General features: G+C 42.8%; 1 protein-coding gene across 3 annotated transcripts in view; it reads right to left on the reverse strand.

The window, feature by feature from the left end:
- XPO4 (exportin 4) overlaps positions 1–13387 on the reverse strand; it is a 121980-nt gene extending 108593 nt beyond the window's left edge. For all 3 annotated transcript variants that reach the window (XM_058437797.1, XM_058437796.1, XM_032150709.2), the window contains exon 1: positions 13276–13387. In XM_058437797.1, coding sequence (XP_058293780.1) covers positions 13276–13344 — 69 coding nt within the window. In that variant the 5' untranslated portion in view covers positions 13345–13387. The remainder of the gene's footprint in view (positions 1–13275) is intronic.
- Positions 13388–13664: the final 277 nt, after the last annotated feature.

The following is a 13664-nucleotide window of genomic DNA, read 5'->3' on the forward strand; positions in this document are numbered from 1 at the left end:
CAGCCCTCAGCAACAAAAAGCATCCACCTGAAATGCTAATAATGGCAAGTTTGAGAAATCCTGCCCTAAATGAATTTTCTCCAACTCAACAATCAATGAACGAACGTACTTCCAAGGAAAAAAATATGGTAATCTCATTCAGACAGTCATTACATGAGAATTACATCATTATCCAATATTCTGTGACAAGAACCCAAAACAATCTGTTTTGCTGAAAGAACATGTAATACCATTCTTTCATCTTTTATGATTTGTGTGTAAAAAATTTGCTTGATAAGTTTGTAAGTGGGCAAATGCTAAAGGTAGGTGTATATATAAAGTTAATGAAAAACTGTTTTGATCACTCTAATTGCCATTTATAAATCTAAAAACGAAAATGATTTACAACTACAAAGCAAAGAATAGTCATCTTCTCTTCATCAATATTGTGTGCTACCGATGTTTTCCAAAGCATTATGTTTTGCTGATGCTAGAGCAAGAAAAAGAACCAGAAGTAATAAGAAGACAGAAACCTGTTAAGGATGCATTTAATATCTAAAATCAGTACTGCATTTTGACAGTGGGAATGCAATAACCAGAAATAATGAGCTAGAACCTATAAGAATTATTTGAAATGTGAAATCAGGAGCTGGGCATGGTGGCTTATGCCTGTTATCCCAGCACTTTGGAGAGGCTGAGGTGGGAGGATCGCTTGAGCCCAAGGGTTCAAGACCAGCCTGGGCAACACAGACAAACCTTGTCTCTACAAAAAATGCAAAAATTAGCCAGGCATGGTGGCCCATGCTTATAGTCCCAGCTACCTGGGAGGCTGAGGTGGGAGGATTGCTTGAGCCCAGGAGGTGGAGGTTGCAGTGAGCTGATATTGTGCCACTGTACTCCAGCCTGGGCAAGACAGCAAGACTCTGTCTAAAAAAAAAAGAAATAAAGAAATTGAAATCAGTATTTACACATCAGAAGAAATATGCAAAGAGCATGGCCAGGCAAGGTGGCTCATGCTTGTAATCCCAGCGCTTAGGGAGGCTGAGGCGGGCAGATTGCTTGAGCTCAGGAGTTCAACACCAGCCTGGATAACATGGCGAAACCCTGTCTCTACTAAAATACAAAAATTAGCCAGGTACGGTTGGTGTGTGCCTGTACCCCCAGCTACTCAGAGGGCTGAGGCTGGAGGACTGCTTGAGCCTGGGAGGCAGAGGATGGCGTGAGCCAAGATTGCGCAACTGTACTCCAGCCTGGGCAACAGAATGAGACCCTGCCTCAAAAAAAAAAAAAAAAAATAAGAGCAGGCTGTGAGCGTTGGCTCATGCCTGTAATCTCAGCACTTTGGGAGGCCAAGGTGGGCCAATCACCTGAGGTCGGGAGTTTTGAGACCAGCCTGACCTGACCAACATAGAGAAACCCCATCTCTACTAAAAATACAAAATTAGCCAGGCATGGTATGGTGGGTGGGGCATGCCTGTAATCCCAGCTACTTGGGAGGGTGAGGCAGGAGAGTTGCTTGAATCCAAGAGGCGGAGGTTGCTGTGAGCCAAGATTGCGCCATTGCACTCCAGCCTGGGCAACAAGAGCAAAACTCCGTCTCAATTAAAAAAAAAAAAAAAAAAAGAGCAAACAGCCACACTCTAGACTTGTGGTGTCTAACACAGTACCCACTACCACAGTGGCTCCCTTACACTATCCATGTTACAAGAGCTCAAGATACATGTGGTTAGTGGCTACCATATTGGAGAGAGCAGATAAAGAACACTTCCATCAGCACAGAAAGTTCTATCAGCTAGCATTACTCTAGAAGAAATCTAATTAACTCAACATGTATTTATCAAGTGCTTACTATAAGGTTATCTTGATTTGATACCATGTTATTTGATACATTAAAGTACAAAATAGCTGCTAACATTTACAGAGCATTTACTATACCCCAGGCACTATACTAAACACTTTTCTTTCAATGTATGTTAAATCATTTTATCTTTGCACTAACTCCCTGAGGTAGTGGTTATTATTTCTCTATTTTTTTTTAAAAGATGGGCTCTTGGGCCAGCCGTGGTGGCTCACATCTGTAATCCTAGCACTTTGTGAGGCTGAGGCGGGCGGATTGCCTGGGCTCAGGAGTTCGAGACCAGCCTGGGCAACACAGTGAAACCTTGTCTCTACTAAAATACCCAGCCTGGGTGACAGAGCAAGACTCCGTCTCAAAAAAAAAAAAAGGGTCTTGCTATATTGCCCAGGCTGAACTTGAACTCCCGGACTCAAGCAATTCTCCTGCTTCATCCTCCCAGAGAGGTGGAGCGACAGACAAGATTTTTCACACTGCTACCAGTCAAACATCAAAATCACAAATCTGACAGGTTTTGTTTTGTTTTGAGACGGAGTTTTGCTCTTTTAGGCTGGACTGCAGTGGCACGATCTCAGCTCACTCCAAGTGCTGTACAGTGGTGCAATCTCACCACAAGTGCAGTGGCACGATCTTGACTCACTGCAACCTCCACCTCCCGGGTTCAAGCGATTCTCCTGTCTCAGCCTCCTGAGTAGCTGGGATTACAGGCATGCACCACCATGCCTGGCTAATTGTTTTATATTTTTAATAGAGATGGGGTTTCACCATGTTGGCCAGGCTGGTCTCGAACTCCTGACTTCAGGCGATCCTCCCGCTTCGGCCTCCCAAAGTGCTGGGATTACAGGTGTGAGCCACCATGCCCAGCCAAATTTTATACTGTGTGAATTCAAGCTAATGATTACAGCAAACAAAACCTTAAGATAGCCCAGCCTCTATTTCCCTAGTCTCATTTCACACTACTCCCTTCCTCATTTATTCATTCATTTTTTTTTCATTCAACAAATATTACTGAGCAACAAGGTGCCAAGCCCTGTACTAGACACACATAATTAAGGAAAAGCAAACAGGGTCCCTGAACAAATATACATTAGAGTCCAGCAACAGAGACCAATGTTCATTAATCAATCACATAAATGAGGTGTTATAAAAGAACTACCAATAATTTGAGACCACCCTGGGCAATACAGCAATACTTCATCTCTACATAAACATTATAACATAGCCAGGTGTGGTGGCATGCACCTGTGGTCCCACCTACTCGGGAGGCTGAAGGGGGAGGATCGCTTCAGCCCAGGAGTTTGAGGCTGCAGTGAGTCATGATCACACCACTGCATTCCAGCTGGGTTTTAGAGTAAGATCCTAACTCCAAAAAGTAAAAAATAAATAAATAAATAAAAGAACTACACTGTTATAAAAGGACAGGTGAATCTCACCTTTCAGGCAGGCTAAGGAAAGCTTCCCTGAGAAACTGACTACTGAGAGAACTGAAGGATGAAGTGACAGTGAAGAAAAGCATTCCAGACAGAAGGACTAGTATATGAGAGGCCCTGTGACAGGACACAGGACACAAGTGGGAAGGGTTGCAAAAAAGCTAGTGTGGCTGATGAAGAGAAAAAGCAATTGGAAAAGAGTCAAAAGAAGCTGGAAAGGCAGTAACTTATCCAAAGCCTCACAAAGTACAAACATTTTTAAAGAAAAATGCTTTATATTTCACAACATTTAATGGCATTTTCCCCTGCTTTTTGTGAACAAGAGGCCTTACATTTTCATTTTCACTGGGCCCTGCAAATTATGTAGGTAGCCCTGGCTGGACAACAAAGACAGTAGACAGAAACAGTCTTATGGCTCGGATACAAGGCAGAGGCCACCCACTCACTATACTGACCCTTCAGACCCACTAAGAAAGACAAAAAAATGAGGATATGGAAAGAAACACGGCCTCCAAGGCCAAGGTGGGAGGATCACCAGGTCAGGAGTTCGAGACCAGTCTAGCCAACATGGTGAAACTCCCTCACATGGTGAAACCCTGCCTCTACTAAAAATACAAAAATTAGCCGGGCATGGTGGCACGTGCCTGTAATCCCAGCTACGCAGGAGGCCAAGTCAGGAGAATTGCTTGAACCTGGGAGGCGGAGGTTGCGGAGGTTGCAGTGAGCCTAAACATGCATTGCGCCACTGCACTCCTGGCTGGGTGACAGGGTGAGACCCTGTCTCAAAAAAAAGAAAGAAACATGGCCTCCTAAATTAGAACCTTCGTAGGTAAGGCAAACGAAACTGCAGTGTTTTTTTTTTTGTTTTGTTTTTTTTGAGACAGAGTCTCACTCTGCCACCCAGGCTGGAGTGCAGTGGCGTGATCTTGGCTCACTGCAAGCTCTGCCTTCCGGGTTCACGCCATTCTCCTGCCTCAGCCTCTCCGAGTAGCTGGGACTACAGGCACCCGCCACCACGCCCGGCTAATTTTTTTGTATTTTTAGTAGAGATGAGGTTTCACCGTGGTCTTGATCTCCTGACCTCGTGATCCGCCCGCCTCGGCCTCCCAAAGTGCTGGGATTACAAGTGTGAGCCACCGCGCCCGGCCGAAACCGCAGTTTTTTGTTTTGTTTTGTTTTTGAGACAGAGTTCGCTCTTGTTGCCCAGGCTGGAGTGCAATGGCACGATCTCGGCTCACTGCATTCCCCGCCTCCCGGGTTCAAGCGATTCTCCTGCCTCAGCCTCCTGAGTAGCTGGGAATACAGGTATGCGCCACCACACCGGCTAATTTTGTATTTTTAGTAGAGACAGGGTTTCTCCATGTTGGTCAGGCTGGTCTCGAACTCCCGACCTCAGGTGATATGCCCGCCTCAGCCTCCCAAAGTGCTGGGATTACAGGTGTAAGCCACTGTGTCCAGCCAGAAATCTGCAGTTTTAATAATCACCCTAAGATTGGTTATGCATGTTCTAAACTCTGAAAAACCCTACTCTAAAATATTGTCAAATTACAATGGACCTAATTTTTCCCATAATTACAAACAGCGAAAGAGTGAATCCCTATCTCTTTTCCAGAATAAAGTTTATCAGTTTTCTATTAGCTCTTTCTCACTCAAAAGACATTTTTCCTTTTATTTATTAACAAGGTTATGTTATACTTAGCAGTGACTAAACAAATCTGTGGAAATGGAATGCCCTGCATTTGTATTTATAAGTCTATAAATGCAAAACCACAAACCTAGTCTTAGTCTGAACCATGATACAGCTTTGAACATTCTTCAACATAAAAATAATTGCAGGACATTCAAGGAAGTAGATTTTAAAAATAGATTTTTTTTGTCCAGGTGTGGTGGCTCACGCCTATAATCCCAGCACTTTGGGAGGCCAAGGCAGGTGGATCACCTGAGGGTCAGGAGTTCGAGACCAGCCTGGCCAACATGGTAAAACCCCGTCTCTACTAAAAATACAAAAAATTAGCCAGGCATCATGGCAGGTGCCTGTAAATCCCAGCTACTGGGGAGGCTAAGGCAGGAGAATCACTTGAACCCAGGAGGTGTAGGCAGCAGTGAGCCGAGACGGCGTCATTGCACTCCAGCCTGGGCAACAAGAGTGAAACTTCATCTCAAAAAAAAGAAAGGTAGATTTTTTTTTAAACACATGCAACATTCAGGCTGGGTGTGGTATCTCACGCCTGTAATCTCAGCACTCTGGGAGGCTGAGGCGAGCAGATCACCTGAGGTCAGGAGTTTGAGAACAGCCTGGTCAACATGGTAAAATATTGGCTCTACTAAAAATACAAAAATTAGCCAGGCATGGTGGGGTGCACCTGTAGTACCAGCTACTCTAGAGGCTGAAGCAGGATAATTGCTTGAACCCGGGAGGCAGGGGTAGCAGGCAGCCGAGATTGCGCCACTGCACTCCAGCCTAGGCAACAGAGTGAGACTCCATCTCAAAGAAAAGAAAATAGAAACGCATGCAACACTCAAATTTACTAAAATGGAGTATTAATTTATGGTCTAAATTTTTATATTGTAAAAAATTCAAGCTATATTAAAACTATATTAAGCACTCCTTCCATGTGCAATCTCATTCCCTATGTAGCCATTCTTAGAAGTTTAGTATAGGCCAGGCACAGTGGCTCACACCTGTAATCCCAGCACTTTGAGAGGCCGAAGCTGGCAGATCACCTGTGGTCAGGAGTTCGAAACCAGCCTGGCCAACATGGTGAAACCCTGTCTCTACTACAAACACAAAAATTAGCTGGGTGTGGTGGTGCATGCCTGTAATCCTAGCTACTCGGGAGGCTGAGGAAGGAGAATCGCTTGAACCTGAGAGGCAGAGGTTGCAGTGAGCCGAGATCGCACCATTGCACTCCAGCCTGGGCGACAGAGCAAGACTCTGTCTCAAAAAAAAAAAAAGAAGTTTAGTATAGGCCTTCCATTTCCGTTTCTATGCATATACAAATATATACAGAACTTTTTCTAGAAAACAGAAATGGGATCATATATTCTATTCTGCAATTTTTCATCTTATTTTGAGTATCTTTCCATGTTCATTCAGATCTTCCCATTTTAAAAAAATTATCACATTTTAGATATACCATATTTTTTAAGAGTTCCATAAAATTCCATTATACATAATACCAGTACATTAAATCCATTTGGTATAACCGGACATTTACGCTGTTTCAATCTTCACTACAGTAAACATTTTTTGTGTATAAGCAAGTATTTCCATAAACTGAATAGATGGCCAGAAGTGAAATAGCTGGGGGTCAGCTGTATATTTAAGGCTCTTGTATCGAAAACTTGTAGCATACTTCCCTATACCTTTACAATGTGAAATACCATTTTATTCTTAGTTCTGTTTCTAGACTATTCTAACTTTCTATTCTTTTCCTATGCCAACGCTATGTTTCAATTACTGTAGCTTCTGAATACATTGTAATAGTTGCTACATCAAGTCCCCAAACCCTTCACAGACTTCCAGATATATTTTCTAATCAATTAATTTTTCTCCCACCTCAGAAAAGGGTGAGGAGGAAAGAGAGATTTTGATTGACATTATATTCAATTTAGAGATGAATGAGGGAGAAATTGCCACCTTAACCGGATTGACCTTTCAGACCAAGGAGCATAGCCTTCATTTAATTCAGCTCTTTTATATTCTGCAAATAAGCTGTATCATGTTCTTCATAAAAATGGTGCATGTTTCTTATCAGTGCCCTATAATTTATTTCCAAAGTTTTTATTTCTAATAGAATGGGATCTTTTTTCCAATTTTAAGCTGATCACTGTTGATATAAAGGAAATCTTGCAACCCATTTATTTTTCTTATATCTGGTCATCTTTCCAAAGAACTAGTGGTTCCAACAGTCTTTTAGTTATTTTGCTTAAACTTTTTTTCCGAAATGTCATATCACCTGCAAATAATCATTTTTTGACCTTTCTTTCCAATATCTGCACTTATTCCCATTTTTTATACTACTCTATCAGTTAGACCCTCCAGAAGGTGTTAAATAACAGTTATATTAGGATTCCTGTTTTACTTCTGAGGATATCATCATTTAATACATGGTTTCAGATAACTATTTGCTATCATATTGGGAATTCCCTTCAATTCCTAATTTATCCAATTGTTTTAATCATAAAATGCTGTTAAATTTTAACAACTGCCTTTCAGGCATCTATGGATGATTTCAAATGTCTTTTCGCATTCTTCTCTGGATCACTGGCTACGTTCCAATTAGTCTGACACAAGTCCAACTGCAAATACACATTTAACTGAACTGAATTTGAAATATAAATTTCCTATTAATTAGCTTTTTTGAGAAAAAGAATTCTGTTAGTATCAGTTTTCTAATATCTAGTGCCACCACAGGTACTACAAGACAGGGCTGAAATAAACAAAAATGCATACTTACTATAATGCATCTTTCAAATAAGAAAAGTAGATTCAATTAATTAAAATTTTCATTTTTATGACGTGTACTGTGGTTACAAAAAAATAAAGGCAGTGCACCTTATACATTGAAGGTCTCAGGAAATATCTACTATATAAATGCTCAAGTATTCCTCAAACTCACTGTATTTCCCCAAGCTATATTCTCTCAAACTATATTCCCCAAAATATATATCTCTACCTGGGATATTGCTTATCAAACTAGAAAACTCCAATTTATTTTTCATGATTCAGCTTAAGGGTTACCTATTCCAAGAAGCCCTTTCTCAGTCCCCATCTCAGCCTGAGATAGATGTTTGTACCTACTTCTATTATAACATTACCAACCAACATTTGCCAATATTTTTGCCTTTCTCCACTCCTTGAAAAGAAGGTGCTTCTTCTGTCTCCTCAGCATACACAGCATAGTGTCTAACATGCTGTGTTTCTATACACTGAAGAAATGTTCTAAAACAAATCAATGGCCAGAAATTGGATTCCAGATCCAAACTAGCTATATGACAACAGGCATATCATTTGTCATCTCTGAATATCAGGTTTTCTTATTTATTTATTTATTTATTTATTCTATTTGTTTTGAGACAGAGTCCCGCTCTATAGCCCAGGCTGGAGTGCAATGGCACAATCTCAGCTCACTGCAACCTCTGCCTCCTGGGGTCAAGTGATTCTCCTGCCTCAGCCTCCCAAGTTGCTGGGATTACGCTATAGGTATGCACCACCCCACCCAGCTAATTTTTGTGTTTTTAGTAGAGTCATGGTTTCGCCATGTTGGCCAGGCTGGTCTCGAACTCCTGACCTCAGATGATCCACCCACTTTGGCCTCCCAAAGTGCTAGGATTATAGGTGTGAGCCACCATGCCTGGCCAGGTTTTCTCATTTATAAGGTTTAGGAATATCTCATCCTATTTACTTCACAGGACTGATATGAGAATGAAGACAAAAATTTTTCTATAGGACTACAGATGTGCAAGTATTTTAGAAGATATTAACCAGATTCCACTACAATAAAATCTATGAAAACCAGTCATGAATCTCGTTTATTAAAGTTGGATTTACACTCACTAAATCCATCCTGGTTTAAAAGCAAATGTATGGGCCGGGTGCAGTGGCTCACACCTGTTAATCCCAGCACTTTGGGAGACCAAGGTGGGAGGATAACCTGAGGTCAGGAGTTCAAGACCAGCCTGGCCAACGTGTTGAAACCTCATCTCTACTAAAAATACAAAAATTACCCAGGCATGGTGTCAGGCACCCGCAATCTCAACTACTTGGGAGGCTGAGGCAGGAGAATCACTTGAACCTGGGAGGCAGAGGTTACAGTGAGCTGAGACTGCACCATTGCACTCCAGCCTGGGCAACAGAGTAAGACTGTCTCAAAAGGAAAAAAAAAACCTATGAAAATTACTTTTCTATAATGTATCAGTTAATATGTGTGCTCTGCACTATCTTATATTATTGCTACACACAATCACTAAGGACAATCCAAAACAACCTAATGAAGACAGGGCTACAAAACCAAGCAAATTCAAGACAATACATAAAGCGCTCTTTGGACTTCAAATGAATGTGGCATCAATACTATAAGAACACTAAACTTTTCAATAATGTTGTCTCTAAAATCAAAACACCTCCTACATTTTAGTATACAGGAGAACGTGCATAGGTCATACACAATTACCATACCGTATCATATAAGAAACTCAGCCGGGCACAGTAGCTTATGCCTATAATTCCAGCACTTTAGGAGGCCAAGGCAAGAGTATCACTTGAGCTCAAGACTAGCCTGGGCAACATAGTGAGATCCTCTCTAGAAAAAAATGTTTTTAAAAAATTACCCATTCAAGGCTGCAGTGAGCCGTGATCATGCCACTATACTCCAGCCTGGGGAACAGAGACCCTGTCTCAAAAGAAAGGGAGGGGATTGGGGGGACTTAAATATCAATGCACGGTTGATGTCCATGGGTGGAGGCGGCTTCTGGAACTAACCTCTCATGGATACCGAGGGACGACTGTACTACTTTATCTGGCAGCTTATCCAATAACCTAAATTGATTGAATATAGATGCACCCTATTTAGACATTTTCCATCAAGCAATAAAATGTAACATTTATAGTATATGTTGACTGAGAACCAACATGGTTGAGTTTAAAAAAGTAAAAAAAAAAAAAAGAGTAAAAGTTCTGAAAGGGGAGTCTGGTGATCTCAGCCTAGATCAGTTATATCATGAATTTGCTCTGTGACCTACCTTGGGCAAGTCACTTCTACCTCTTTGAACCTCAGTTTCCCCATCTGTAGCATGGAAGGGAGAATGCTTAGACTTGGTTCTTATTTTTCAGTTTCTAGTCTCTCAGAGACGGTGATAAAAGCTCTAGACCCTATTACTAAAAATGTACGTTTACACCAAAAAATTTGTTACAATTTCCTTCTGATATTCATCCTAGACTCCCTAAGACCTCTATACTAAAAGATCTAAGATTCTTCTATGTTCAAAAATTCTATGCTGATTTCCATAAAACGACTATATGAGTTACCTAATGAAAAATTAAGCAAAAATAATTATGAAATACATCACTATTTGCATTTTGAATCTCAAAGCATATTAACAGTTAAAATACAGCAATTTTCCATAAGATATATTCAGACCCACAGATGAATAAATGCTAAGATCACTCTGTTTAAAATATGTAACTTAATGCTTAATAATTGAAGGAGCGTTAACAACTTTAATTAGCCAAAGATGAATTAATTTACCTCCTTTCTGGTCCCAATATCCTACAGCTTAAGAACCACAGACTGGTAACAGACAAACCAGAGTTAGAGTCTCTACCCCTTGCTATGTAAATTTGTGTAGATTACTTAGCATCTACATGTTGGAGTTTCCTTACTGTAAAATGAAAACAAAAGTAACAGGCCAGGTGCGGTGGCTCACACCTGTAATCCCAGCACTTTGGGAGGCCGAGGCAGGTGGATCACAAGGTCAGGAGTTCAAGACCAGCCTGGCCAACATGGTGAAACTCTGTCTCTATTAAAAATACAAAATTAGCTGGGTGTGGTGGTACATACCTGCAGTCCCAGCTACTCGGGAGGCTGAGGCAGGAGAATCGCTTGAACCCGGGAGACGGAGGTGGCAGTGAGCCAAGATCGTGCCACTGCACTCCAGCCTGGACAATAGAGTGAGACTTGGTCTCAAAAAAAAAAAAAAAAAAAAAAAGAAGATGAAAGCAATAATACCTACCTCACAGAGTTACTGGAGATAAAAAGTAATATATGTAAAGGGCTTGGCACAGTGCCTCGAACATAGTATGTACTCAAAAAATGGTAGCTATTAATAATTTGGAATATAGCTTTCATATTAAGAAATAATACAATAACTACTCTACACATCTTTGGTACAAATTTCTGAATACTCAAGTGGAAATTTCCAAAAAGTCATTTCCTTTTTTTTTTTTTTTTTTTTTGAGATGAAGTCTCACTCTGTCGCCCAGACTGGAGTGCAGCAGCACGATCTCGGCTCACTGCAACCTCTGCCTCCCCGTTCAAGCGATTCTCCTGTCTTCACCTCCAGAGTAGCTGAGATTAAAGGTGCCAGCCATCACGCCCGGCTAATTTTTGTATTTTTAGTAGAGATGGGGCAGATGGGGCTTCACCGTGTTGGCCAGACTGGTCTTGGGCTCCTGATCTCAAATGATCCACCCACCTCGGCCTCCCAAAGTTCTGGGATTACAGGAATGAGCCACCGCGCCCGGCTGTAATTTCCTGTTTTTAATAACGTAACACTTTTTTCAATAATCCTCTCCTCTGAAAAGATAAAAAGCATTTAGACAAATTATTTATACAACATATGACAGATGGGGTAGAGTGGAAAGACACACAGCTTTAGAGCCAGACAGAACTGAGTTCAAGACCTAATTCAGCCAGTTAGTAATCGTGTAACCCGGGCCACTTACACTTTCTCAACCTTGTAAAGCAAAGCTGTTGCAAAGATTAATAAAATATGTGAAGTATGTAAAGCATCAAGCCCAATATCTAGCACTCAATAAACGGTACTTACTACTATTCTTCTCACCTACTCCTTTATAGGTGATAAAAGTAGCTTTGCCAGGGAAGAGGGAAGATATTGGAAAACACAAATACTAGTTTATATTAAGCCAATGACGAAGGACGCTGATTTTACCTGATCAATGTAAGAACTACAGCCGTGTTTTGGGTGGCACACTCCTTCCAGAATCTAATGAAAACAGAGCCCCTAGCTCCTAGGAAAATTTCAGGAATTTTACAAAACGCTCTATGTCAGGGATTTTTAAGAATCTTGTATTAAGGGGAATACTAGCTAGTTACTTCTGCTTAATTTGCAAAAGTGTGAAAACCTTCAATAGTCTGTTTTGTGACAAAACGTAGATTAAGTTAATATTCATAATGAAGCAAGTAAATCCTGCTTTTATTAGACTTCTCGATTTCTAAAGAAACAAAAATATCTGGTGTAAAATATTAGAACAACAAACTACGCTAGAATTAGTTCGAATATTCTTAAATGTGATGCTCAAACACCCTAACACCAAACCAAAAGGAAAAAAGTCCAAAAAGGTTAACAAAGCTGGCTGCATCCAATTCTTAGAAAGTCTGAATCAATCCAGCTATCAAATGAACCTCTAACTTCCCAAAACATCTACAAACGCCGAAGTCATAATTTACAAAAACAAAGCTGAGCCAGCAAATACAAACACTGTTTACTGAGTAACTGAACGTAGTTTATCCTTACTTCTCCTCCTTGCATGTAATACTTTTATCCTTTGACTCGGCCTTCTCAAATTCCCTTAGTAAACAACCTCATCAAACTGTTTATTGTAGTGTAAGCATGAAATCAAAGAGTAGCATAGACTCAGTTCTCCAAATCGCGGGAGCTTTAAGGAGCTTAGCACTAGACCAAGTTTTGCCCCAATGACCTTGGTCTCAACGATTCCCCTCCCTCCCTCCAGCCGGCCCGGCCCTTCCACGTGCTGCCGGCTGCAATTACTCCAGAGGTGGCTGCATGTCAGGGAAGCGCTAGAGGATCCGAATGCACAGGAAACAAGGATTGCTAACAGCACCCGGGCTGTGCCATCCAATCCTTCCCGACACCAACTCCCCAAGAGCGGTCACACAGCCCTACAAATTTCCCCTACCGAAGCCCTGCGGGGATAACCCCAACCTCCTTCCCGGCGCCTCGCTCTGCGACCCAGTCTGTGGGGCAGGGTGTAAGGTGAAGAAATCCTCTTTGCTACACCACTATATTCCCACGCCCGACTGGGGTGCTGAGCAGCCAGGGGAAGGGGACAGCTCCTGGAAGGAGGGGACGACGGCAGGAGGAAAGTAGGATGAAGAATCCTGCGCCACGCCACCGCCACCTCCTCCTCCACTTCAGGCTCCCTAGAGGCCCTTGCCAGTCGCCAGCCCAGCGAGCAGCAAGGCCTGGAGTGGCAGGGCCGACAGGGGGCCCGCGAATTCCGGGGTCTGAGGGGCGCGGCGTCCTCACCATCAGAACTTTAGCCGCGTTCTCCAGCTGAGCGATCACTTCTGGGGGCCCCAGCGCCGCCGCCATCATGGTCTCTCTTCAATGACGCGCCATGCGCTGCATTCTGGGAGCGGGCGCCGCGGCCGGCCAATCGCCGCCGCGACCCCGGAGCCTCACGCGCTCCCAGGGCCGTCGCAGCCGCTGTCGACGCCGGCGTCGCGGCCTCGGCGGGTCTGGCCGGGCTGCCGGGTTCCGGGCGGCTGGGAGGGGACTAGCGTGAGCCCGGCCGCCGCGCTGGGGCAGGGGCGGCCGCAGCCCACGCCGGGCGAGGCCCGGGCGGTCTGCCCAGACCACTGCAGCCGCGCGCCCCACTAAGCTCCCAGCCCCGCGCATGCGTGGTGTCCGGCGCC

The sequence above is a fragment of the Hylobates moloch genome, unplaced genomic scaffold, assembly GCF_009828535.3.
Source record: "Hylobates moloch isolate HMO894 unplaced genomic scaffold, HMol_V3 SCAFFOLD_4, whole genome shotgun sequence".
Taxonomy (NCBI): Eukaryota; Metazoa; Chordata; class Mammalia; order Primates; family Hylobatidae; genus Hylobates; species Hylobates moloch.